Genomic DNA, 25,974 nt, shown 5'->3' with positions numbered 1-25,974 from the left:
GGATTAACGATCGACTATCAATTAATCATTAATATTTTTATATTAAAATTCATTATTTATTTAACTTTTTATAAATTAAAATTGCAATGAAAATACAAAAATACAGCATGTTTTTCCTCTATGAGATCTTAATTACAAGAAGAACAACTTGTGGCAGTTAAACTGGAGGTTATAGATTATAGATATAGGCGCTGCGGTACCCTGATGGGCAGAACCTGCAGCTGCTAGCCGGCGTTCTTAAACAGAGACCCTCGTTTGTTCCAAAATAATAAATAAAAAGAATCATGTTAAATAAAAACTTAACCAAAAACATAGTTAGATCTGACAGGTTTTGTCAAAATGTAACTCAAAACTATCCAAGGCACGGACAAAGCCTAATAAAAAAATAACCAGTAGGCTAACTCACATACAACTTCTGCACCAGTCTACTGATTTTTGTTGAGAAAGATAAGCATGTTGACATGATCTGGGGTCAGACGCGACCGCTACCTGGTGACCGTCAGTCCAGCCGCCGAAAACACCCGCGTTGCCGGGATGCACAGGTACCTCCGCGCTAACTTGGCCAACCCGGGGAACCTTATTCCGTTCTTCGTAATGAGTTTCTACCAGTCTGGTGATGGTACGTCGTGACGAAATGTGATATGCTGGTTTCAGTATCCATCTCAATTAACTTGCAGATCCCTTGGGTAATTTTCTCTGCTCGTTGTGCATCGCAGCTCCTCCGTGCTAACGCCGAGTTTATACTAGGTTGAGACTGAGAGTAGGGTGCACCGCGGCTGACACCGACATTAACCAGGGTCAGGTGCACTTTGTTTAGTGGTAGGCTACATCATTTGAGTCGTGGCCATGTTGTAGTTATACACGGCATCTCCGTGTTTTTTTTATTTTTTTTATCAAAATGGTCCCACGCCGCACTTCGCCACGTTCTCTTCATGATTACTTTTGAAATCGAAATGGAAACTCGCAGCCGTAACTAAGTATGGAGTTAATTGCTGCCACACTGTGAAATTAATTTCATTGCTTCAAGACTCACACTACCCAATGCAACCAGCATTAGTTTAATCAATAACAAATGAACGTGATCGACGAAATTCTTAATAATCAATTATCGATTGTTGAGTAATCATGTCCATCCCTAGTCCATACATACCCTTCTCATCTCCATGCGTGTTGTAACTCTGTCTGACGCCCCCACTGCTAGCCTCGCTTAGCACAGATCCTGGAGTAGGCGGCTGCATATATGAAAAAAAAACGCCTAACCCTAAAAAAATTCTAACAAAAGGTTTCTCAGCTGTTTTTTGTAGTATTAGGTGTCCTTAATAACATACTAAAAGTTTACCAAAGTTTGACCACTATAAAAGTGTAATTTTCAAGATGGCGTCCAAGATTGGCAGGAAGCCCTCAAAATATCCTAACACCTTCATTATTTGACCTAGCCAAGTAATCTTGGTGTCTAACCACATGTTTTCTGGGTCTATGAATCCATTGGACTTGTCTAAATTGCACTGACATGATGACATACTTATGGAATACATTTAGTGAGATTACTGTAAGGTTTTATCTTTTTTGGGGTGAACCAGAGATGTAAACAATTTAGCCTATGTCATGTAACTCCTATTCAGTACGCGTTTTTGGACACATACCCTTTCTTTGCTAAAACACAGACTTAACATTCAATTTAAAAGTTATTTCACCCAAAAGTAACTTAAATTACATTTACCACCACCACACCTAGGGCTGGGCGATATGGAGAAAATCAGATATCACGATATTCTTGACCAAATATCTCGATATCGATATTGAGGCGATATTCTAGGGTCGACAATTGGTGCTTTAACAAAATATCTTTACACACGATAAATAATCTTCAGTAATGTGGACATAATGACTAAGTGGGGAAAAGGCAAATAATAGAACAGCAAGAACAGTCTGGTAAGTTCAGAAAATGACATCACTTTACTGTGCAGCCTTTAAAACCAGGAGAAGACACTTATGCCATATTACGATATCCAAAATCTAAGACAATATCAAGTCTTATATCATGATATCGATATAATATCGATATATTGCCCAGCCCAAACCACACCCCTGCTCACTGGGAACAGTTATTTTCCCTCAGTCTGGCAACAGGTGAAGCCCCCTGTCTCCATGGTACCTGAACCTTCAGAACTCCTATATTATGTGTGGTGGGTAAAAACAAAAAAAGAAAGAAAAGAAGAAAAAAAGAAAAGAAAAAAATATACACTACTGGTCAAAAGTTTTAGAACACCCCAATTTTTCCAGGTTTTTATTGAAATTCATGCAGTTCAATGTCTTATTGTACTCTGAAATGAAAGAATAGAAAAAATTAACAATTTAAGTTAAAAGAGAAATCATGGAATCAATTTATAAACCAAAATGTATTCTAAATATTTGACTCATCAAAGTAGCCCCCTTCGGCAGATATAACAGCTGAACACACTCGTGGCATTCTTTCTACAATGGAAACCAAATATTCTTCAGAAAGTTCTTCCCAACTCTGTTGCAGAAGTTCCCATAAATGTGTGGCACTTGTAGGTTGCTTTGCTTTCACTTTTCTGTCCAGTTCATCCCAAACCAGCTCAATGGGGTGACAGTGCTGGCCAACATCTTGTTCTTTTTTGCTAAGGTAGTTCTGGCATAGCTTGGACTTATGTTTTGGGTCATTATCTTGCTGTAGGATGAACCCCTGACCAACCAGAGGGTACTGCATGGCGCTGCAAAATGCTGTGGTAGCCATTTTGGTTCATGGTGCCTTTCACTCTGTACAAATCACTGACCCTGGATCCAGCAAAACAGCCCCAGACCATCATGCTTCTTCCTCCATGTTAGACAGTTGATGTCACACACTGAGGAACCATCCTTTCGCCTACTCAACGGCGTACAAAAATCCTGCGTGATGAACCGAAGATTTCAAATTTTGATTCATCAGTCCATAGCACCTTCTTCCAGTCTTCAGTAGTCCATTGGCAGTGTTTCTTGGCCCAGGCAAGCCTCTTTTTCTTATTCTGACGTCTTAGCAATGGCTTTCTTGCTGCAACTCGACCTATCAAACCTGCAGCTCCAAGTCTTCTCTTTACAGTTGAAACTGAGACTTGCTTATTACGACCACTATCAAGCTGTTCTTGAAGCTGTTGTCCTGTGAGCCGCCTATCACGCAAGCTGTTGACTCTCAGAAACTTGTCTTCTGATTCTGTTGTGGCTTTGGGTCTGCCAGACCTCTTCCTGTCAGAGTTTCCCCCAGTTTCTAAGTGCCTTTTGATGGTGAAGAATACTGTACTCACTGACACCTTGACTTTCTTCGCAATTTCTCTGTAGGAAAGACCAACATTCTTAAATGTTATGATGGTCAGTCTCTCTTCCATTGTTAATTGCCTTTTTCCCGCCATTTTTATAGCAACGCACTACTTTCTGCAGTACAATACTGTTCAAATAATGCTCACGAGGGTACGGTACCACAGTGTGTTCCAACAATACTTTTATACAAACAGAAGGGGTTGTAAGTAATCCAGACAAGTTGGAACACCTGTGGGAATTGGTAGCACCAACTTTCAAAGCTTGATCTACCTCCATTGCTACAGAACAGCTTTACGTTGTTTACCCATTTCTTGTTCCCTGAAAAAGGCCTTTTTGTAAAATACTGAAATGTACATTATTTTTCAGTTTTGGGTAACCTTACTTTTTTTTAACCTCAGGCAGTTCACCTTTGTACCATTTCAAGCTATTCATTGGACTTGAACTGCTAAAATTTCAATAAAAAACTAAAAAGATTGGGGTGTTCTAAAACCTTTGACCGGTAGTGTATATTACAACACAAATGTCTTAATGTCTTATTCTCAGACACATGCTCAGTGTCATTTTATGGGGGTATCAAAAGAACATTAGAAAGATTTCTGACACATGACAAAGGCCAACAATGTGAGTGTATTAAGAGAGGATGACATTGTTGGATTAGCTTGAGGAAAAAGTACACTCCAAATGCAATTTTGACCATGAGTCATATTGTTGTAAACCAAGAAACTTGCCCCATTTGCTGTAAAAACTTAAGAGATGGCTCTGATGTGGTAGAGGTTCATCAGAAGGGAGCTAATGGACAGAAACCACCAACACTAGGCAAAACGATATGAGAAATATGCAATTATTTAAGGGAAATTTTATTATTAAATTGTAATTGTATTTGCCCTTATTTTTTGCATAAATATGCTTGTAACCAATTGCTTTAATATATATAATTGTGCTTGTAATCAGTTATTTATCATACAAATATGCTAATTAGAATATTACATGGCTAAAACATGTATAAGGTACCAGTATTCATGGTGTAATAGGAATACAAAGGAGTAATGGTCTTTTTAAGGACCTGGCGGTGGCCATTTTGAAAATGGGGCTTTCTTGAAGTCAAACTTTGGTAACTCTTTTAGTATGTTTTTAAGTACATCTGATACTACTGTAAACCACTAAAAAATCTTTTGTTAGAATTTTTTTGGGGTCAAGCCATATTTGCAGCTGACTAGAGGTAATCTGCTCCATGTAGCCTACTGCTCCCAATAAGTGACAAAATAACACCAACATTTTCCTATTTACATGTTGTGATTTGTATAGTCACAGCGTGTACAAATAACAAGGTCACATGACACAGCCATCTTCTAACCGTATACATACTGGGAACTATGTTACCTAAATATTTTCAAAGAGGTACAGGCAGATATTTCTCTCCTTTTTGTTTTGTTACTGTTACTGACTGGAGGTGTGTATATATATATATATATATATATATATATATATATATATATATATATATATATATATATTTAACTGTCTAGGAAAGTTCAAAGACAGAGTTTAAAAAGTGCATTCCACATGTTTACATATGTTTATTACAGTAAATAATAATCTAAATACTACAAAGTGTAAAAAGAACAGTTTGTTTATCTAATATTATGTTGTTCATACTATACAATAATTTATTGCTTGTCTGTGTTAAATAATACAGAAGACAAAGAGCTTAAAAAATAATCGCATATTAAATTGCAATATTGGTGAAAAAAAATCGCAATTAGATTATTTTCCAAAATTGTTCAGCCCTAGTTGACACCCTCGCAGTAGATGACTAGGGAGATAAGGAAAAGCGGAGGGACCATAGAGACTCCGTTGATAGTGTGGTACAGCTTGCGTTTTCTGTGTGTAGGTGAGTTTTCACTGACAGCATACTGAGGGATGAATTGTTATCCACAACAGCTAGCTGGTGATCGCTGATAAAGTACAATTATAGTAAGCTTTATATTATTAGGAGTTTGTGTTTACTTTCTATATGTATGTGTATGTAGCTAACATCATCCAGAAGCATGTGGTGGGGGAGGGGGTTGTGCAGAAGCTTGTGCATGAGGAGAATAGTAGGCCAGACTGGAAATGGATACGATCGATAGCACAGACAGGACAAGATGGCTAAGGAAGAATGATTGTGTCCGGAGCAGGAGATTTGCCAGAGCTTAATTTGGTATCAACGAGGATTCAATGCAGAGCATAGAAAGCATTGCTGTGGATGGTGCTTGGAGTTTCAGAGCATTTTGACTTTTGGTGTTGATGAGCAAGAAGCAATTTTAAGTTATTGTGGCAGATTTTTAAGGTCATCGCCACTCAAGACAAATGAGTAAGACCCATATTTTGGAACTATTTATAACGGCTCAGCCTTCAACCTTTTCACCCCATTGCCTTGAACTTCCATTTATTGATACGTTTGATATATTTTAGTAAATTCCACATCATCCTGCGCTTTGGCTCTCTTAACTCCCAGTTAGGGTCCTCATTCCCCCAGGGTCTTCCAGACGAGCAGGTTTTGCTTTTTTCGATGAGCTACAAAAATATAAGAACCTACTGGCTGACTTTTAATTCTAAATACTAATACCAATATCCCTTTCTCAAGGCCTACAGTTTAAAAATGGCCACTTATGAGTATTATCTTACTAGGCAGAAAAAAAGGGGCTCCAGACTGCGACCAAATGGTCGCATTTTGCGACCAAAATTTGAGAGCATGCGACTGAATTTTACATCCAGTCGCACATGTGCGACAAGTAAATTTGCCCCCTTTTTTACACGTTAAACGTTGAAATTTCGGTACCTGAGAGCGCGTAAGCACAAGCATATCTGTCCTCTCTGAAAATTGACAGAGAGCAGAGCTCTGACACAAACACACACACTCGCACACATGCAGAGCTGCAGACGACGCAAACTACGTCGGCTCTGCAGTTTTGTTGAAGTCACAGTGAGTCACGGAAATGCCGATAAAGTGGTTTCAAGTGTGGTTACAGTTTTTCATAACTTCACGCAGACAGCGTTGGCTGTGGTATGATATTAATGGCGAGCCAAAAGCGGTCGCGGTGCTGTTGTACGTTACACTTCCTCGAAGACAAGCAGGCACAACAGTGGTTTCTATGCCCTGGTGACTGACTGACAGGCTGAGGTTTCAAGGCAAGGCAACTTTATTTCTACAGCAACAAGGCAATTCAAAGTGCTTTACATGAAATATTAAAGAGCAATTAAAAACGGTCATGATGAAAATAAAACAGGCTAAAAAATAATATACAAATACAATAATAAAAAATCTTTTTTTTACTGTCATGACAGCGATGGGGCTGTCAGTTTACCTTCTATGTTGCATCTTCAAAAGTGACACTGAATTTGAAACAGCACATTGTAATTTCTGCATCTATTAAAGTATTTATTAGTAATACAGTGGAAATTAGTAGAAATGTGAATATTTGGTTAGCATGTTGATTGCCCCTAAATTTTCTGGTTGTGCCCCTAAAATGTTCAGTTGGGGGCCACTGTGCTCCTAGTGAAAAAAGTTAGTCTGGAGCCCTGATTCAGAAAATATCCATATTTTCATTTTTTATACAGATTTTTCGAAAAACCTTTTTCTTCTGCATAATTTTGACAGCTAAAAGTAATGTAATTAAACACATTCAAAAACAAGCGGTTAAAATGAGACTTTTTATTGAGTAAAATTTCAATGGCAGATGCAGTGGTGAGCAGGGGGAGTAGAGCATGAGGCAAATTAAACCTGATCTTCCTACTGCTTACATCCCTCACAATGGCCCTCATTTATGAAACGTGCGTACGACCTAAAACAGGCGTACGATGGGAGTACGCCGATTCCTACGCAAAGCTCTGCATTTATCAATTTGGACGTGAGCGTAGGCTGCGATCAAATCTCACGTCTGGTCTGAACTCGTGTATGCAAGTTTCTGAGTCAGCGTGGCCTTGCAGTGCAGCATATAATCAGTTTAACAGGAGAAGGAGAAGTCATCAGTTGATCACTTATCAGCAATGGCAGATCTGGCTCTTTTAGAAGACCTCTATGAGCCGGTACAATAGTGCACACGTGCCACGGTGGAGCGCTCCATTGGATTGTTTAAGGGCAGATGGCTCGCATCGGTGGGGGAGGGGGGAACCTATACACGGCAGAAAAAGTCTGCAACATTGTTATAGCCTGTGGGGTTCTGCACAACAACTGCAGGGAAACTGGGTGCCATAAATGTAGCGATGGAGCCAGATGACCCGATGCCCAGAGAGCAGTGTCCAGAACAGCCCCAACTGAAGGAGACAGGATATTATTATTCCTTGCTTTTAAAAGGTAGCCTATAGTGTTATGTTTGGCAATGATATTCATAGGCTACAGGAAACATGACGATGCACAACATTTTTATTTATTATTCAGGTTTTCATTTCTATGTCGTGAACGATTTATTTCTGCCATTGACCGAGTTATTTCGGCTTGTTTTCCCAGCCCCTCTGCTGTCAGGAGACAGGGTCGTGGTGGTGGTCCAGCACTCAATCAATTCAATCTCCACCTCTGAAAAGTGCCGCTTCTCAGCCGGATTACGTCTCGCCATGTCGTAAATTGTAGGGGCGAGGCCTCAAAACTGAGAATATATTGGGGCGTGATGTTTAAATTACGATTGTTTCCAGCCGCTGCATTTATCAATGTACAACCATTGTTACAGTCTGATTGGTGTGATACGAACGTTTCATAAATCACACGTGAAGCCTGTCGTAAGATGATTTCTGCGCTCATATCTGCGCTGGTTTCTACGTTAGGTTGATAAATGAGGGCCAATGTTATTTGATTATCCCACATCCTTATCAATTAAAGAGGGAGGAAGTAGTATATGCCCCAGTGTGCATGATGCATTGTGCTCAATACATAAGGAATGACCCAACATTCAATTAAAACACTATTCATCACTAGATATGATTTAAACTTGTTAGTATGGTCCTGATTAGGGGTGGAATGGTACATGTATTCGTATTGAACCGAAACGGTACGGGCGTCATTGTTCGGTGCATGAATTTACACGGAGAATACACGGTATAAAAATAAATAAAACTCAAGTGCAAATTAATGAATCTAATGCGGAACTAATGTTATGCGGAACTACTGTTATATACGTGGTTCTTTAGGGACACCTAATCTGTAGCCCTGCCTTAGCTCTGAAGCTCTGGCGCGCCGCCAGCTCCGCCTATGTATGCAGTTTAAAGAGTTAGAGGACCTCTTTAAGATCGCAAGTTTGGGAAAACTTTGGTTTCCCAGTCAGTTCCAGTAGTACAGGCGAGAGAGTGGTGGATAAGACTGCTGTTGTAGATAAGTGTTACGTTTCCAGCGTCGCAGCTCCGAATCGTAACGTTAGTTGGGACAGACGCCTTGTTTCTTCAGGCTAACTATATTAGCTTTAGCCAGGCAGGGAGCAGCTTTCTGCAGTGAAAAAAGGCCGGGTTACGTCGTGATAACGTTGTATTAATCAGGTAATTAGGGTCTGAGCGCCGACAGCGGCGAAGGCCCTATTGAAACTGAAGGAATTATTATTATTTTCCCGTCAAATTAATTGGCTTTTTGAGGGGCTTAATATATTCAAAAACTCACCAAATTTGGCGGTCGCATCAAGTCTGGTGAAAATTTACGTATTTTAAGGGTTTCGGGAATAGGCGCACAAAAATGGCTCGCTAGCGCCCCCTAGAAAGTTAAGAAAATTGAGCCCCTGCAGTGTGTTTAACGTAGACTCACGAAACTTGGTACACATATGTATCATGTCAAGATGTACAGAAAACTTCATTAGAGCCATACCCTATCTCCAACAGGAAGTCCGCCATTTTGAATTAAATGTTCGAAATTAGTGTGATTTTGGCCATTTCCACATGTCGTACTTTAACGAACTCCTCCTAGAAATTTCATCCGATCAACTTCAAACTCGGTCTGTACCATCTTAAGAAGTTAAAGATGAAAAGTTGTTAAAAGAAAAACTTTTTGTCATAGGGCGTGGTGGCCATTTTGTGCGTTTCGCCGCGGAAACAGGAAGTGGGTGTAACTCGAGTGTACGTTGTCCAACTGGCTCAAAACTTTTCAGGATTCATAGGAGTCCAACCCTGAGGACAAATAAAGGCCGATATTTACTTAAAGTCATAGCGCCCCCTGGTGGCAACAGGAAGTAGGCCTAAAAGTCAAGGTGCTATACTTTAACGAACTCCTCCTAGAGATTTCATCCGATGGACCTCAAACTTGGACTGTACTATCCCAACACCTTAACGATGAAAAGTTATTAAAAGAAAAACTTTTCGTCAGACGGTGTGGGCCTGGCGTGGCGGCCATTTTGAGTGTTTAGCGATGAACAAAGAAGTTGTTGTAACTTGAGTGTACTTTGTCGTATCTCACCGAAATTTCTCACGATTGACAAGGGTCCAGGCCTGAGGACACCTACAGGCTAAAATTCAATTTTGGTCATAGCGCCCCCTGCTGGCAACATGAAATGCGCCTTATATGACAAAAATCATCCGATTTACATGAAACTCAGAATGTGTGGTCTACATGTGATACTGAGCTGCCCCCTATAATATGACCACGCCCACTTACTCAAGCCACGCCCCCTTTCATAACATTTGAACCGTTTAAGGTATACCCTTGTGTGAGGTGTCATTGAACTCAGCACAGACTTCCTTTTTAATTGGTGATGGTTTGGCCCGCCCCCTGTGCTTAAGCCACGCCCCCTTTTATAACTAATGACCTGATTGATGTAAACCCTTGTGTGAGGTATCATTGAACTCAGCAGAGACTTCCTTCTTCATTGGTGATGGTTTGTCCCGCCCCCTGTGCTTAAGCCACGTCCCCTTTCATAAATGCTGACCCATCTAAGGTAGAGTCTTGTGTGAGGTATCATTGAACTCAGCAGAGACTTCCTTTTTTATTGGTGATGGTTTGACCTGCCCCCTATGCTTTGGCCACGCCCCCTTTCACAGCTAATGAACCGCATGACGTAGAATCTTGTGTGAGGTATCGTTCTACTTGGCGGGAAGTTCCCTTTTCATTGTTGACGATTTGCGGCGTCTGAGTGCCGCGCAAATGTGCAGTCGCAAGGAGCGGCGTCTGCCGGTAACACCGACGCGCGCAGAGGCGCGAGGGCCCGTCCATCGCTGCTCACAGCTTTAATTTAGTTTGTCTTTGCAGAGAACAGAGATGCTGTATTTTCAGTTTTATAGCTGATTGTCTTATTTTGTTTACAAGTTACAGATGGAGTCTGGAGATGATGTGGGGTACTTATTGTTTACTGTTTACATCTTACTTTACACACTTCAGGCTGTTGCAGCTAGCTCAGGGGAGAGATTGTATGACACTAGGTGGTACAGCCTGATACATGCACAATAAAAAAAATTGCCTTCTGCATTTTTGTTTAGCTTTTCCCCTCCATTGTACCGAACCGTGATGTCTGAACCGAGGTATGAACCGAACCGTGACTTCTGTGTACCTTTCCACCCCTAGTCCCGATGCCTCTGTCTGACTGCACAATCTCTGTCTGAGATGCAGTCTGTTCTGTTTGGTCTTTAATTGCCTTTACGTTCACCAGCCTCTTTGAGATACATGACTAGCAGCCTTAAAAAGCACTTATTGAGCTGTAGGCGGGAGACATAAGAAGGAAATGGAGAAGACTGACTGGGGAACTGTGTGAAAGTTGTGGGAACGCCTGCCAGAAGCAGCTTATAAAGCATAGTTCATAAGCTGTGGTGTCACAAGCATAAATCGTGATGCTCTGAAGTGGTAGAAGTGGAAATAAATCATTCTCTTCAGACAGCGAAAGCGGACGTGTGTGTGTGTGCACACGCTGAGACGAGAGTAATGACTACAGCTTGTAACCAACTATAATTGATGGTAATGTGGAGTGAGGCTTGTAAGATTGAAAACAAAATGTCACTGAAACGTTACAAATTTGAAAACCTTTAGTAACACGTGATTAATTCAATAGGTCACCAATGTGTTTGTGGTTTACATTTAACAAACTAATCACGAGATATTGCTGAGTCTCATGATGAGGTTTTATGATTTCCATTGTTTCATTATTCTTTTTGGGCAAGTAAGTTTATGGGTATTTTGGCATTTAATCTCTATTACTTGGAGAGTATGTGCTTTAAAAATGTAACTTATGTATCCTGCTGCTCAAGCATAGCGACAAACTCCATTATAGTTATCATTTTAATAAAAAGATGCTTTCAGATTGCAATGACTGCACTTTAATCTTTCAAGACACATTGAAGTGCCATGGATCAGGGCCAGGTAGAAATATTTTAAATGTTACATAATGTTGATTGCTCAATATTAGTATTATAAACAGCTACTTCTGTTAAAATATTCTACCAACTAGGCTATAATAATGCTTTTTTTTTGCACTCTTCTGCTGTTATGGCAGGGCTTTTTCCTGAATAAACATATTGAAACCAACTGTCACCCTCAATCCTAACAAAGCCTCGTAATGATTAAACAACCTTGCGGAAATAGATTTATCTTTGATAAATTCTCATTGCCACAAAGCCTCAAGTACCAATGTTTTTATTTCTCGTGTCAGATTGTTCGTGGGAACTCTATCAGCAATGCAGTTGGTCTATAGTTTACCGTTTGTGGTAAGTAAAATATGTTGTATTTTAAGATTCTGAGACATGGTTGAACCCAAACAAGTGTACCACAGGAATCTCAAAAGACCATAGTCCCAGAGAGCAAGTCATGGGAATCACTCTGTTATTTACTGTATGTGTGAGAGGTGGTTGGTGGAAATGTTTGCTAAGTTGAAGCAATTATGGATGGTGCATTTACTTTATTCCAGGTTCACAGACTCTAAAATGTTGTTAAAGAAAAGTTGATGTAAAGAAAAGTTATAGTGCTTTTAACAATGTGCTAAAAAAGGAGAAGAGACGGGGGAGTGCTGATATCAGACCTAGGAGTACACCACGTTGATAAGCTTGTGTGGATATTAACTTCACACAGCAGCACACTCATATTTCTATCCCTGCATGGTTTTTGTTTGACTCCAGGGGATGATTTAATGATATCCTGATATGAAGGACTATAATTCATGATAAACTCCATTCAATATTGTAGTGCCGCCCGTACCTCCTAGGCGTAATTTTCTTTTCACATAATTGTCATGTTCTCGTGCTTCTTATGAATGAAGGCGATTGTTGGTGGTATGGGGAGAAACATTTTAGGGTACAATTTGCTTTCATGTCCCTTTTCCTATTGTTTGTACAATGACACAAAGATGAATAGGTTTTTTTGCTTCTTCTTTTTTTGCAATACTGTAGCATTTACAATTTTCTGCTTTTTTAAATCTGTCTTCTTTCATGATGATGGTCAATGACATAGACAGAGGCATACTTTCCAAATAATGTGTGTAATTTTGGCATTTATATATTATCTTGCAAAATAATTGCTGTCATGAGCACACGATTCAGTTTTCAGTCATAATGAAATTATTGACCATGTTTGTTTCCAAACTATTGACATTTCAGTGGATTGCAGTATTTGAAGCATATTGCACAACAAACACAAGTAAAACATTTCTTGCGTGACCATGGTCTGTCAATTTGAAAAGTTGATAAATTAAGTTTGCATCATGTACTGTGATGTGTGAGCCCTAGAGGTCTGCTTTATTACGATACAAACATTATTTTCACTGTCCCAGTTTTATTTCAGAAGTAATGTGCAACACTAATCTTCCTCTTTTCTGTGTCTAAAGGACACTGTCAGTCAGCCTTTAAAGCATGAGTACCCAAGCCATGAGAGATAACATTTTATAGTTGACTGACTTAAATACGGTTACAAATGAACACATACATGTTGAAAATGTATCATTCATGTTGTCACAATTGTACAATGTAAACTCTCAGGTAGCCACAGTGTGATACTAGCTGTCAAACAAACATTGCACATTAAAATTTGTTTGCATGATTTAATATTACAAACATGTACTGATTTGAAATAAACAAAATGTTAAAACACAAAAGCAAAACATGCTACATTTCACATTTTTTAAATATTCAATAAATATATTTTTAATCTAATATTTACACAGATAAGAGCCTGAATATAGATGCTGTTTTTGAAATGCATGCATAAAAATCTCATTTATAAACCTCTTCTGTCTCTTGTACAAAGGATCTTTTTAAAAGACCTCCGGAAGTCATTGTTGAATATAGTGTATATAACCGGGTTTAGTGAGCTATTGCAGTAACCAAACCAGAAAAAAATTTTGAACAATATCTCTGGGACACAGCAGGTGTCACACACGGCGGTGAGCGTGTATGTGAAGAAAAAGGGGAACCAGCAGAGAACAAACACTCCCATGACCACAGCCAGAACAAATGTGAAGCGCCTCTCTCTGTACTGCCTTCCTTTCCACTTGTTCGCTCTCCCACAGGGCTGCACCTCTGGCTTTGGAGAGGTTTCTCTAGGCTTTATCTGAGCCACTTTGGTTATTCTCATGCCCCTCTTCTTCTTCAGGGAACATAGGATGGTTTCATTCCCATCAGACGAGGAGGGTTCTTCCTCCACGTCTAGTCCGTTGATCTCTCTACCGTCCCCCTCTTCCATCTCCCCCCCTTCTCTGTCTTTTCTCCCCAGGGTGTCCAAACCACACATGGTGCCTTCTGGATTGCCATATTCTTTCTGCCTTTCACCTGGCAGGGCTCTTGTTCTTTTCTTGGCAATTTGGTATATTCTAACATACACCATAATCATGATGAGGCAGGGTGCAAAAAAAGAGGCAGTGCTGGAAAATATGATGTACCATTTCTTCTCATTAATTTTACATTCAGGGCTGTCTTTTTTACCCTCATCCTTTTTCATTGTGATAAGCGGAGGGAATGAAATGATCGCCGCCAGCACCCAAACTATAAAGACTGTGCATTTAATCCTGCCCGGTGTCCTCCTCTGGTTGTACTCGATCGCTTGAGAGACGGACCAGTATCTGTCCAAACTGATTGCACACAGGTGAACGATGGATGAGGTGCAGAAGAGCACATCCAAAGCCAGGTAGATTTCACACCACACTTTACCAAAGTACCAGTAACCCATCAGTTCATTTGCTAAAGAGAATGGCATCACTAAGGTGGCAACCAAAATGTCTGCACATGCCAGAGAGACTAAAAACAAGTTCTGAGGTGCTCTCAGGGCACGGCTTGTGATCACAGCAATAACTACCATGACATTGCCAAACACAGTCAGCAGAATGAGGATACCCACCAGGATCGTTAAAGGCACAGAGGTCTGCACAGTATAAGGGTGCCTGCCAGGCAAAGTCTCATTTCCGCTGGTGAAGTTAAGATAACCCATCAGGATGAGCTGTGATGTCGATGAGACTGTCTGAACAGTGCTCTTTTAGGAGGGTTGGAGGCTGTGTTTGCCAGCAGTCTATTAATATCATCCATTCAAGAACACGGCATCAGAGAATTTAGTCTTTTCATTTTGTTCACTGAAAGATTTTGTTGCTTCTTTCCTCTTTATCAGTGAGAAAATAGACACCAACAGAGAAAAATCATGAGAAATGTTTCTTTAAGTTAAAAAGATTTAAAAAAAAAAAAAATATTTAAGAATAAAAGGAACTTTGATTTATTCCCAGTTTCCCACATTAGATGGTTTTAAAAATGGATCTATTCTTTAAAAAAAGAATTCTTCATCCACCAACATTTTAGGATAAAAAAACTTGCAGTCAAGTCCCTTGGAAGACATTTCATAAAACAGACTTACATTGTCGATAGGCTCAGGGAGATCTTGTCGTCTGTTGTGGCTGAAGTGGAGAGTACGTCTTTTTATATTAGCCTGATCTGACGCTGAGGATCTGTGATGCTGGCTCCACTTCAGTGAGATCCGGAATGGGCGGGGTTCATCTGCTGCTGGAGATTTAAAAGCAATTTAGTGTTGCTCCCAGTCCCTGAAACCATTGGCTGATTATGACATTAACAGTATGTTTTGATTTATAGAAGTAATATCTGTAGTTTATTAAACTAGAATTGATTAAGAGTACTCTCTATAGTTTAGCAATTCTACCTTATGAACATATCAGATAAAAAAAAAAAAAAAAAAAGCTTGAAATACCTAAATCTGTAGAGAGCATCAGAGACACTTACTGAAGAGATCAGTCGCTAGTAGTGCAAGAGTAAGAGCAGTACATTTACAGGAATAAAATGTTTACCTAGACAAAATTTGCAAAAGTAGTATAAATCAAAAACACAGACATTTTGTGTATTTGATACACAAGTATAATCATGACATCGTGGCATCTCTTTGCTACACCTTAGTCATCTGACATCCAAGTACAAAGTCTGGTGTGTTTTGTTGGAGCATAGCTTGTTATTATCGTAATATGTATTGTTTGAATAGAGAAGCACACCTATTTATGTAGCAGTGATCTATGGCAGTGGTTCCCAACCTTTGTTGCTTGTGATTGCGTAATACAAAGCCATGTCTACTGGTGACTATGTCTACTTGTGTGTGTATACTGTAAGTTCAGTATCATTTCCCCCTCCCTGTAAAACTGTTTCATCTAAATAATTTTTAAGAGGCTGGTATTATTTCAAGAAAATGCTAATTATTATAGAAACTTCTTGGTTACTTAGTGTGTGTGTGTGTGTGTGTGTGTGTGTGTGTGTGTGTGTGTGTGTGTGTGTGTGTGTGTGTGTGTGTGTGTGTGTGTGTGTGTGTGTGTGTGTGTGTGTGTGTGTGTGTGTGTGTGTGTGTGTGAGAGAGTGTAATCAGGATTGAGGTCCATTAGTAGCCTTTGACTTAAAGGTACAATATGTAACATTTCTGCTTTAAAATGTCTAAAAATGACCATACCTATGTTATATATTTTTATGAGTTGTGTTCTTACACTATCCCAAATGTTTCCACCAAATGTCAATGTGTTATATCCCACTTTTTATCACAGTAATACAACAGAGACGTTATCTATTTGGAAAGTTCAATATCAATACCAGCTTAACAATGTGCTAACGTTGATGCTAATGCTTTGTGGGTAACATTGAGGTTACAACATCGTTCAACACACTAATAAAGTTATTTTTAGTATGACTGTTTCGACCACAGCTAACAGGACTGAGCTAACCCACAAATAACTTCACTAGTAACGTTAACGTTAGCTGTATAGATAGATGATTAATCTAATGCTAATTTAGCCAGCTAGCACACCCCGGTCTGTCTGCCTCACTCCCCCGACGCAGAGAGACTCAGTCGGGATGACAGCTGACAACAGCCCCGGGACATATAGCTAGCTAGTTACCGTTAGCCCCCAGTCAGCTATCAGCCAGCTACTTTCATTACAGCAATCCCCCGGCCAGAACTTATCTCCAGTGCCTGGTGCTTACGACGCTAACGGCAGTTTAATTAAACGTCGGGAAACAGACTATATCAGACCCAGCACCGAGTCACAACAGCGGCCATCCATAGCGGTAGCTAGCTACATCTCCGTAGCGCTACCGGTGTATGTGCCAAAAATCTCCTCCCTGCCGAATTTCTCCCCCCTTTGCGTTTAGCTGTCTTTACAGTTAGCTAAATTAACCCGACAAAAGGTGGGTTAAGCACCAAAACGAAAAGTTAAGATTACTGAAAAGTGAAGGGGAGAAAATTCCGGGCAGCTGGGAGATGTTCTGCTGGTGCACAACAGGCACCGAACGTCCTGGGTCGCTATCGCGGAGATTTCCCCGACAATCCCCACCCACACCCGTCTCTCAGCCTCATTTAGTAGCTAGCTAGCGTTACAACAAACCCCGTCCGACCCGGTGTCGAAACCATCCAAAAGCTGACATTGATGTGTGAAATATTTTGTGTTTTAGCTACTGGCTACTGTTAGCTTGCTGGCTCACTAGCTAACTGGTCAGCTACAAATAAAAATCTAATCAAGAAAAACGTAATTATGTTGGGGAAACTGCAGCTATTTAATTACAATAACATGAATAAACGTTACTAAACGTAACGTGAATAAACTTGAATGGGTAAACTCGTCCGTGAACTAATGCATTCTAACCGGCAGCGAAGGTGTTTAACACTAAAAACTCCCATAATTCCAACTTCCCAACGTCATCAAAAGTCCAGTTTCACCGTCCATTGTTTTGGTTGAGAGACCCCTAGCGGCAGAAAGTTACATATTGTACGTTTAATGTAAAAATGTTAAGATACAGATCACAACACCAACCATTAGTCATATGGTATGGCTATAGTCACAGTAGACACAGAAGTGTCTCACACTTGCACTTTATTATAGGTGTATACCAGTATGGGAACATGATCCGCATACTGAAGATATAATGCGAGTAGTGCCGCTGGGCACGCTATCACTCTTCTTTGTACTTGATCTGATCTTTCTTGTTGTCACAAGGAAGTCTTTTGCCAACTGTTAAAGTCAATATTAAATGATCAAAATCAGAGTGAAAAGTGTACCTCAACAGTGGCAACAGCGATGCAGTGTTTCCTTTTAGGATTTTTTTTTTAGCAGTGGGGGCAGGTCTGTCCGAAGAAAAAAGGCAACCGCGACTACATTGTTTGTACAGCCCTATTTCTGATACTGTGGTGGCAGAAATTTTGCCATGGTGGGCCACCACTACAAAATCAACATAGAGGAAACACTGGCGATGGGATAACACAATAAAAAGGAGACATTAAAGGTGCTCTAAGTGATGTGACGTGTTTTTTAGGCTACAACATTTTTTGCCACATCTCAAGCAAACATCTCCTCACTATCCGCTAGCTGCCTGTCCCCTGAACACACTTTGCACACACATCACTTAGAGCACCTTTAACACTCAATCTAAAAAGGAGTACTGTGTATGTTAAGAAGTAGGGGAACAAAACAGAAAGAGCAAGTTAAAATTTTGTACAATAAAGTTTATTGGTGAATGATAAAATGTCATTTTGTGATATTGGTCATTTTCCTGGGTAACACATTTGAATTACTATATTCTCTCTCCTACAAAATGTCTCAATTAACATCAGACTTCCTGAAGCTGATTTGAATTCAACATCAGTCACTCTTCTCTTGCAAGTTCTCTGTCACAACATGATAACTGAACTCACAGGAAGTTATGTATGTAAGTAATAAATGTAAAAGAAAACACTTTTTTTTTAAATACAGATGGTTTCAACATTGCGCAAGATAGAAGGGTTTACTTTTTTTGGTGGTCTATATACTGTAGCTTTGTGTATTTTAATAATACAAAGTACTGAGAAGTGCAGTAAGACTATGTAAATCTATGTAAGCCTGAAAACTCACCCAAAAAATGAAAAGTGTTACTCTAAAAGTTGTTAAATTAACCATGACATTGACACAGAGCTGATAATTATGAAAGAACCAAAATAATAATAATAATAGCAATAAATAAGAATAAAAAATTAAGTCAGAAAGCACCTTCTGGGGGACACTTTTGATAAACAAAAAAACATAAGGAATTCATTGTACCATATATGCAATCAATATTTTATAGTAATAGTTTATTATTCCATATTGTGTTATGTTTATTGGTTCCGTTTTACTGTGTCTTAATGGGAAAGAATTGGTGGGACAATAACATTTTATTCTAAGATAAAACCAAAAATACAAATACAAAATGCAAACAATACATAAAGTGAAAATATATTATATATATATATATATATATATATATATATATATATATATATTTTTTTTTAAAGATATTAATACCTTTTTATTGTAGCCTACTTCTGTATTTTGTTTTTACAGTTTTTCCAGGCAGATTATGGGTCTTTCTTAATCCGTGAAGACATCATTAGGTGACGCCATGTTGCCATCAGTGGTTGTCGCGACAGCAGCCTCCAGAGGGAAGTTGAGGTCGCTGGTCTCTGGGAGCAGGAGACCGTCCAGCAGCCACCTTGGCTCCCAGGATGGAGGTCCCCACCCTCCACCCAAAACCCCCTCTTCTCCTGGGAAGCAAGCCGCCTGCGATGGAGCTGAGACCCAGGAAAGACCCCAGCGATTGCTCCGTTCTCCTCTTCCCCGGCCAGGGCAGCCAGTTTGTGGGTATGGGTAGAGGACTTTTGAAGTACCCTAACGTTAAGGAAATGTTCAAGGATGGCCCAGAAGCTGTCTCTGTGCCTGGAGGGCCCCGAGGAGGAGCTGATGAAGATGATTCACTCACTGTCAGCCGCCAGTGTTTGTCACTTCACTGGCTGCGGTAGAGAGGCTCAACCACAAAAATCCCAAGGTGGCTGTCTGATTTTAATAATCTATAATTGATCAACAGCAGTTTTTTTTGCAGTGGTGAAAGAAGTATTTCGATAGATTAAGTACAATATACAAATATGTATTAAAAGTAAAAACCCTGCATTCAAAATCTTAATTGAGTAAAAATAGTAATGGGTAAAACCATTGGCTAATTTACAGGGGGGTGGTACAACCCCCCATAATCAAAACCATTAATAATAATTTCCTTTTAAATAATTAAAGACATTTGCACCATAATTTGTTGCAGAAAAGGCACACATTGTTGCAAAAACGTTCACCAGAATTCAGGAAAAGAAGTGTTTAATAGAGATGCACCGATTACAACTTTCTAGGCCGATTTCCAATTTTCTTTGAGTTATGGGCCATCTCATACCGATTTTAGCCGATTCAGATTTCATTTTTTCTAACCACTTTACAGCACACACTAATATTTATTTTCTATCTTTTCTTTAATAGAACATTTTGCACAGAACTTAGAAAATTTGAACAGATAATGGATCGCTATAAAATAGAACTATATAAATTACTCCTGAAGTGGAAAATTCACACACATCTAAAATGCAATATTAGAACTATTTCCTTCTTTTCATATCCAATCACGACCGGCATGAAATCAGCATACGTCAGACTGACCTGCCGGTTGCTGGTCATGGCCGAGCACGTGAAAACCGGCCGAATTCCGGTCACCGGCCGGTCTATCGGTGCATCTCTAGTGTTTGATATGCTCAAAATTTCTATTTGGCTCAAAAGTAGAGATCTCAACCCCCCCATTGTCGAACCCAAAGTTACGCCCTTGGGTAAAACATCTTATTTAGTATATATATTTTTTAAACTCTCTACACTTCTGTCCACAGGCCATTGAGACGTGTGTTGCTGCTGCGGGTTTCAGCGTTGGAGAGTTTGCTGCCCTGGTTTTTTCTGGTGCCATGAACAATGCAGAAGGTAAACGTGTTTCTTAACTTGTACATGACAAAGATGTTGCTCAGTTAAAAGAAATATAATACATGACCCCCTATGTGTCTTCTAGCTCTGTATGCGGTGAAGGTCCGTGCAGAGGCCATGCAGAAAGCATCTGAGCTGGTTGCTAGTGGGATGCTGTCAGTCATCGGTAGGCCACAGGCCCAGTATAAATATGCCTGTGTGCAGGCTAAAGAGCACTGCACAAGCCTGGGGATCAAGGAGCCAGTTTGCTCTGTGGCCAACTATCTGTTCCCCGATGGTAGGGTCATTGCAGGGCACCAAAAGGTATGGAGCATTATGGCAGCCTTAGGATGACCATATAATGTACCACAACAAATCCTTTACATCCTTGTTGTTTTATCATTAGTTCAAAAATAGATTAAAGAAATCATTAATTGACCAATACACAAAAATAATAGACCGAAACATAGGAATGGAAATAGGGTTGTGCCGATGGACGATATCATCTTCCATCGTGATGGTTGACCGGCATCACGATGGAGAGCCACCATTGTGATGCCACGCCCCCCCACCCTGTCAGACAAACGCTACCTGGACTAGTAACGTATCACCATGCGGTAACCATGCTCTGCGCCTCGGGTTGGACACAGCTGTCTTGAGCGAGAGAGAAAAAAGCGCTAACGTAGAACGCTATCACACTTTCCTTTATCCCCTCATTGGACTACCTTTGTGGATACTACTGTGTGCATGCATGAATAAGTAAGTCTGATGACAAGGTTATGTAGGATTTGTGAATGTACGTTAGCAACAGTAGGCTAATTCACGAGGGTGCTATTTAATGTGTGAGCTAATACTGCGCATCTGTTCATGTGCAGAGTTGGGTTTCTGTTTATTGAATGCGTTATTCCGTGCTAATATAACCGAGAATGTAGTTTAAACTCAGTAATGGTATATTAGGTTATTACTGTCGCTCTGTTAAAGGCAAACGTTCCACTTTCCTGTCGTTAAGCAGATCACGGACATCTGATTGAGTCTAGACTTTACGGCACTGTAGTTAAGTGAAAGTAGGTCAAGTTGTTATTTACTGCCCCTACCAGCGCCAGCATTTAATACTGTCTATTTACAGAGGGCATTTAAATGTATGTCAGATTATTTCTATGTTAATTGTTAGCCCATAGTAGTAGAAACAAATATTTATGTAAAAAAGAACCCCCCCCTTGTAAGTTATTGGAAGATCTGAAAGATTGTATGCTGTATTTGCATATCTATTTGTTTTGTAATAATGATATTGTGGCGTAGGGGCAGGCCCAAATAAGCTATTTGCTTCTGCCTGCTCATTTTCGAACTAATCCTTTTTACATTTTTTGGCAAATTCTGATTGTTTGTGTTTTTTTTTTGTGGTTTTAATTTAATACAAAATTTTCTTTGCAACATTGTTGATTGTTTGAGATAAATAAGATAGAATCCTCTTGTGATATCTCTTTCATCATAACTGTGTTGTCTCATCAGGCTCTGGATTTCCTCCAGCAAAATTCCCGACGTCTCCAGTTCGTGAGGACCAAACCTCTCCCAGTCAGCGGGGCTTTTCACACCGAGCTGATGGAGTCAGCTACTGAACCCCTCAGAGAGGTGCTCAGACAGGTGGAGGTCAGTCAAACTTTCTTCATGGTCTTATGTGTTATGGTAATTTAATGATTTCCATGTTTTTTTCCTTATTTCTTCCAATTTTATATGTTTGGAAATATAATATAAATGTGAATGTTACCTTGTTTTTTATATATAGTGAAAGAATATTAAAAGTGTACTGTAAAAAATGTAAAATGAACCATTCTTGTGGCACCCATGGCCTGCCCTTAAAACACCCACTTTGGGAAGCATTAACAATCTGTAAAACCACCCCTTTAAACTGCCCAACAGCTTGCTCTAAACCAGTTTCTTTGTAGTTTGATAGTAAGCTAAAAATCGTTGGATTTTGCCGCTCTAGCCGCTGGCTAAATGAACGTGATAAACGCAACAATGTTACAACTGCAACCCCGAATCGCACAGAGTCTACAGAATTAAAGGTGTGAACCAGTGACTGTTAAAAAACATCAAAAGGTGTAAATGTGCCCTTAGACTCCAGAATCACTTCATATTGTGTTAAAGGACAATTCAAAAAAAGGCGCAAAATGAACCTAATAACATATGTGTACCAAGTCGACCGTTCTCTGGAATATGTTTTCATGCTAATCAAATGTGTATTTAGCTTGAGACAAGCTAGCGCAAACCAGTGATTAGCTGCTAACGCTACCATCTCGAAGTCACCATCAGTCAAACGACGAACGCAACCAGTTACCAGTAACATAGCTCAAACACAGCGTTTGTGAGTCGACTGGTCATGACTGTTTTCCAAGATGCCACCCACATGTAAACATGAACGCTACTGTCTTTATAATTTGTCTTTTTAATAAACTGTCTGTACACTTACAAAGTTCTCAATGCTACGGTTTACATGTAGGGACCCTCGTTATGCTACCTTTAAAGTGTGGTGCTATTTTGAGCCTTGTTAGTGGTATAAAATAGTGATTTACCCTCCGCCCCGAAAGGTAGCGTTAGCAGCTAATCGCTGGTTCGCGCTAGCTTGTTTCAAGATAAATACACATTCGATTAGCAGAGAAGGGTCGACTGGGTACACATATGTTATTAACCCCTAGGTTCATTTTGTGCTGGAATTGTCCTTTTTAAGGTGAAAATGAAAGATCATCTTCAGTTCAATCAAAAAAGGTAAATATGTGAAACATTTGCGGTCAGGTTTTCACAGATGTGTGTTTTTATTGAACCCATTTAAAAAGACAAATGCACAGATATGAGATTCATTCAGAAAAAAAAAGACATTTTAATAATTGAAGTGTGGCAGTGAAACTGGATCACCCGGAGTACACCAACACTATTTTTAAATTTTAACCTGCAAGTCTTTGAAATGTGGCAGATAACCAGATCACCTGGAGTACACCAGCACTATTTTAACCTGCAAGTCTTTGAAATGTGGCAGGTAACCGGATCACCCAGTTTGTTTTTTTTGGGGGGGGAGGGGAGTCGAGGTGAAGTGGAGAGAAAGGTTGATGGTGTTAATCCTTCTGCTCCTCTTCCGTCACTCTTGCCTCCTTTTCTTTCTTCTGTCTTTTCAATCCCTCCTTCTCTCTTTTCGCCTGCTCCTTCCTCTCTTTCTTGACTTTTTTCTCCAGCTCCTCTTTTTCCTTCTTCTGTTTTTTCAATTCTTCCTTCTCTTGCTTCCTATTTTCCTCCCTCTGTTTACTCTCTCGCTCCTCCTCCACTTTCCTCTCCTTTTTCAGCCTCTTTTCTGCCGCCTTCTTGGCCTTGTCTTCCTCCTTTTTCATTCTGGCCTTCTCCTTGTCTGTTTTTTCAGCTAGCTCCTGCATGCTAAGGAGGTTGACCTGAAGTTCAGAGTTTTGCGCTTTTAGGAGCTTGATTTCATTCTCCAATTGGCTCTCTTTGGTAATCCACTCCTTCTCCATCCTTCCATTCATCTTTTCAAGCTCCTGGAGGCTGTGGTTTTGTACCTGAAGAGCAGAGATTTTCTCTTTTAAGAGCTTGATTTCATTCTCCATTTGGCTCTCTTTGTTGTTCCACTCCATCTCTCTGCTCTCTCTTTCCAGCCTATGCCGTTTCTCCAAGCTCTCCTCTTTTGCAGCGAGCTCACACGTCATTTGGTCTTCCAGAGTGGCGAGTTTTGTTTCAAACTCTGCCTCCCTCTGGATGATCTGCCTTTCCTTGTCCATGAACTTGGCTTCGCTCTCCAAATACTTCACTTCTAGAGCCGTCTTTTCCTCCGTTATTTTGTTGATCAGATCATCCTTTTCCTGGATGACATGGCTCAACTTCCTATCGTTGTCCTCTGCCAGAGTTTGGAGCTTTGCGTCCTTGTCCATCAAATTCTGGTTTGGTATGTTTGATAATATATCATTAATCATCTTCTCCTGGGTCTCTCTGTTCCTCTTTTGCTCCTGTTTCAAGAGCCCGACGACCCGGTTGAACTCACCACTCCAGTGGAGTTTGACTGCCTTCAAACTTTCTCTGAGATAGCGAATCTCTTCATTTTTCTCCTTCTCCTTGATTTTACTCTCCTTTTGGGCGTTTTTCCTTATGGTTCTCTCTGAACGTAGAGCCGTCAGGATTCTCATTTTCTCTTCTTCCAGGCCAGCATTTTCGGAGACCAGCTGGGTGATTCGTTCTTGAGTTTCCAGTTGGTCTTTTTTCAGATCCTCGAGCTGTACGCTGGGAGTTGGGCAGACCACTGTCGCCGGCATCGTTGCCATGATCGCTGAACAAAAGTATTTGTTGCGATAGTGGAGTATTGCAGTGTAGAGTAGTATTGCTTTGTCGTTGTTGTACGGATGTTTTGAACTCTGTCACACAAAGAGATGCGTCGTTCACGAGATCAGACTGTTAACTGCCTGTAAGAACCCAGGGTTGTATTCTAAACCGAACCATGGAATGCCATCAAAGGTTTAGAATGTGTCACACTGTGATGTCACTCTGCATGACAAGTTCCAGAATGTGATGACCATAGATCATATAGAACATGTTCCTTATCAATTCAATTCAAGGGGCTTCATTGGCATGAATGTTTCAATAACAATGTTGCCAAAGGATCAGACAAAACACAATAAACAGTTATATGTACAGTACATTAACACAATATTAGGATGGGTTTATATAATTTTATACATCTATTTGCATGGTTATTAAGCAATATAAAACTAAAAGTATATTCTAATAAAAATGTAAAGACATTAACATTTTACATTAGACATGAATATGTACAGATATTTAAAACTGGGATCTTTGTGTGTGTATGTCTACGGTGATGACACACTGTGTGATGTTAGGCTGCATCACATGACTTCTCCAGACTGAAAAACGGCAAAGTAGAAGTGTATAGCCCAACATGGCATTTGATATGAAGTTCACTTAGGGTCTTCTTAACAATGTAACAAAATAAAATTTTATACTTTCTCTATTAAAATATTTTTATTAAACACAACAATGCATTTATTTTACAGTAAAGACTATAGGCTAAATAAAATGTATGTAATGTAAGAAGGACTTTAACTGTTTTGCCAGTCAAATTAACTTTAATGAGCGCATATTGAAATATTACACTGTTGGTTGGCCAAAAATGCATCTCAAAATGCATCAGATTGATGCTTTAAAATATGGAATATTTAAAATTTTCTTCTGGGGGAGCATGCCCCCGGACCCCCCTAGAGGGGATATATCCTTCTCACCTTTTTCACCCCTGACCCGTTTTCATGCCTGAAAATAAGCAGGCTAAGAATTGGACACAGCAACCTAAACGGCACACACATCACATTGTAAGGGCTCATGCAACAGTTTTTTTTGTATCTTTATCATTGTGGAGTACCAGAAGCTGTGTAGAGCTGACATACTGGACGCTGTAGGAGTTAACTAACTCCAGAAGATGGCA

The 25,974-nt window shown here is 39.9% G+C and overlaps 1 protein-coding gene and 1 pseudogene across 1 annotated transcript; one reads left to right on the top strand and one right to left on the bottom strand.

Moving 5' to 3' along the window:
* The window catches only part of LOC114572210 (malonyl-CoA-acyl carrier protein transacylase, mitochondrial-like), a 27,507-nt pseudogene extending 1,533 nt beyond the window's left edge, over window positions 1-25,974 (top strand).
* LOC114572209 (alpha-2A adrenergic receptor-like) lies at window positions 13,420-14,665 on the bottom strand. Its single transcript, XM_028603715.1, has one exon. It carries the CDS (start codon window positions 14,663-14,665, stop codon window positions 13,460-13,462), a length of 1,206 nt encoding a protein of 401 aa, XP_028459516.1. The 3' UTR covers window positions 13,420-13,459.

The sequence above is a fragment of the Perca flavescens genome, chromosome 17 (assembly GCF_004354835.1).
Source record: "Perca flavescens isolate YP-PL-M2 chromosome 17, PFLA_1.0, whole genome shotgun sequence".
In the NCBI taxonomy this organism is placed as follows: domain Eukaryota; kingdom Metazoa; phylum Chordata; class Actinopteri; order Perciformes; family Percidae; genus Perca; species Perca flavescens.
This window is presented reverse-complemented; position numbering and strand designations above follow the sequence as displayed.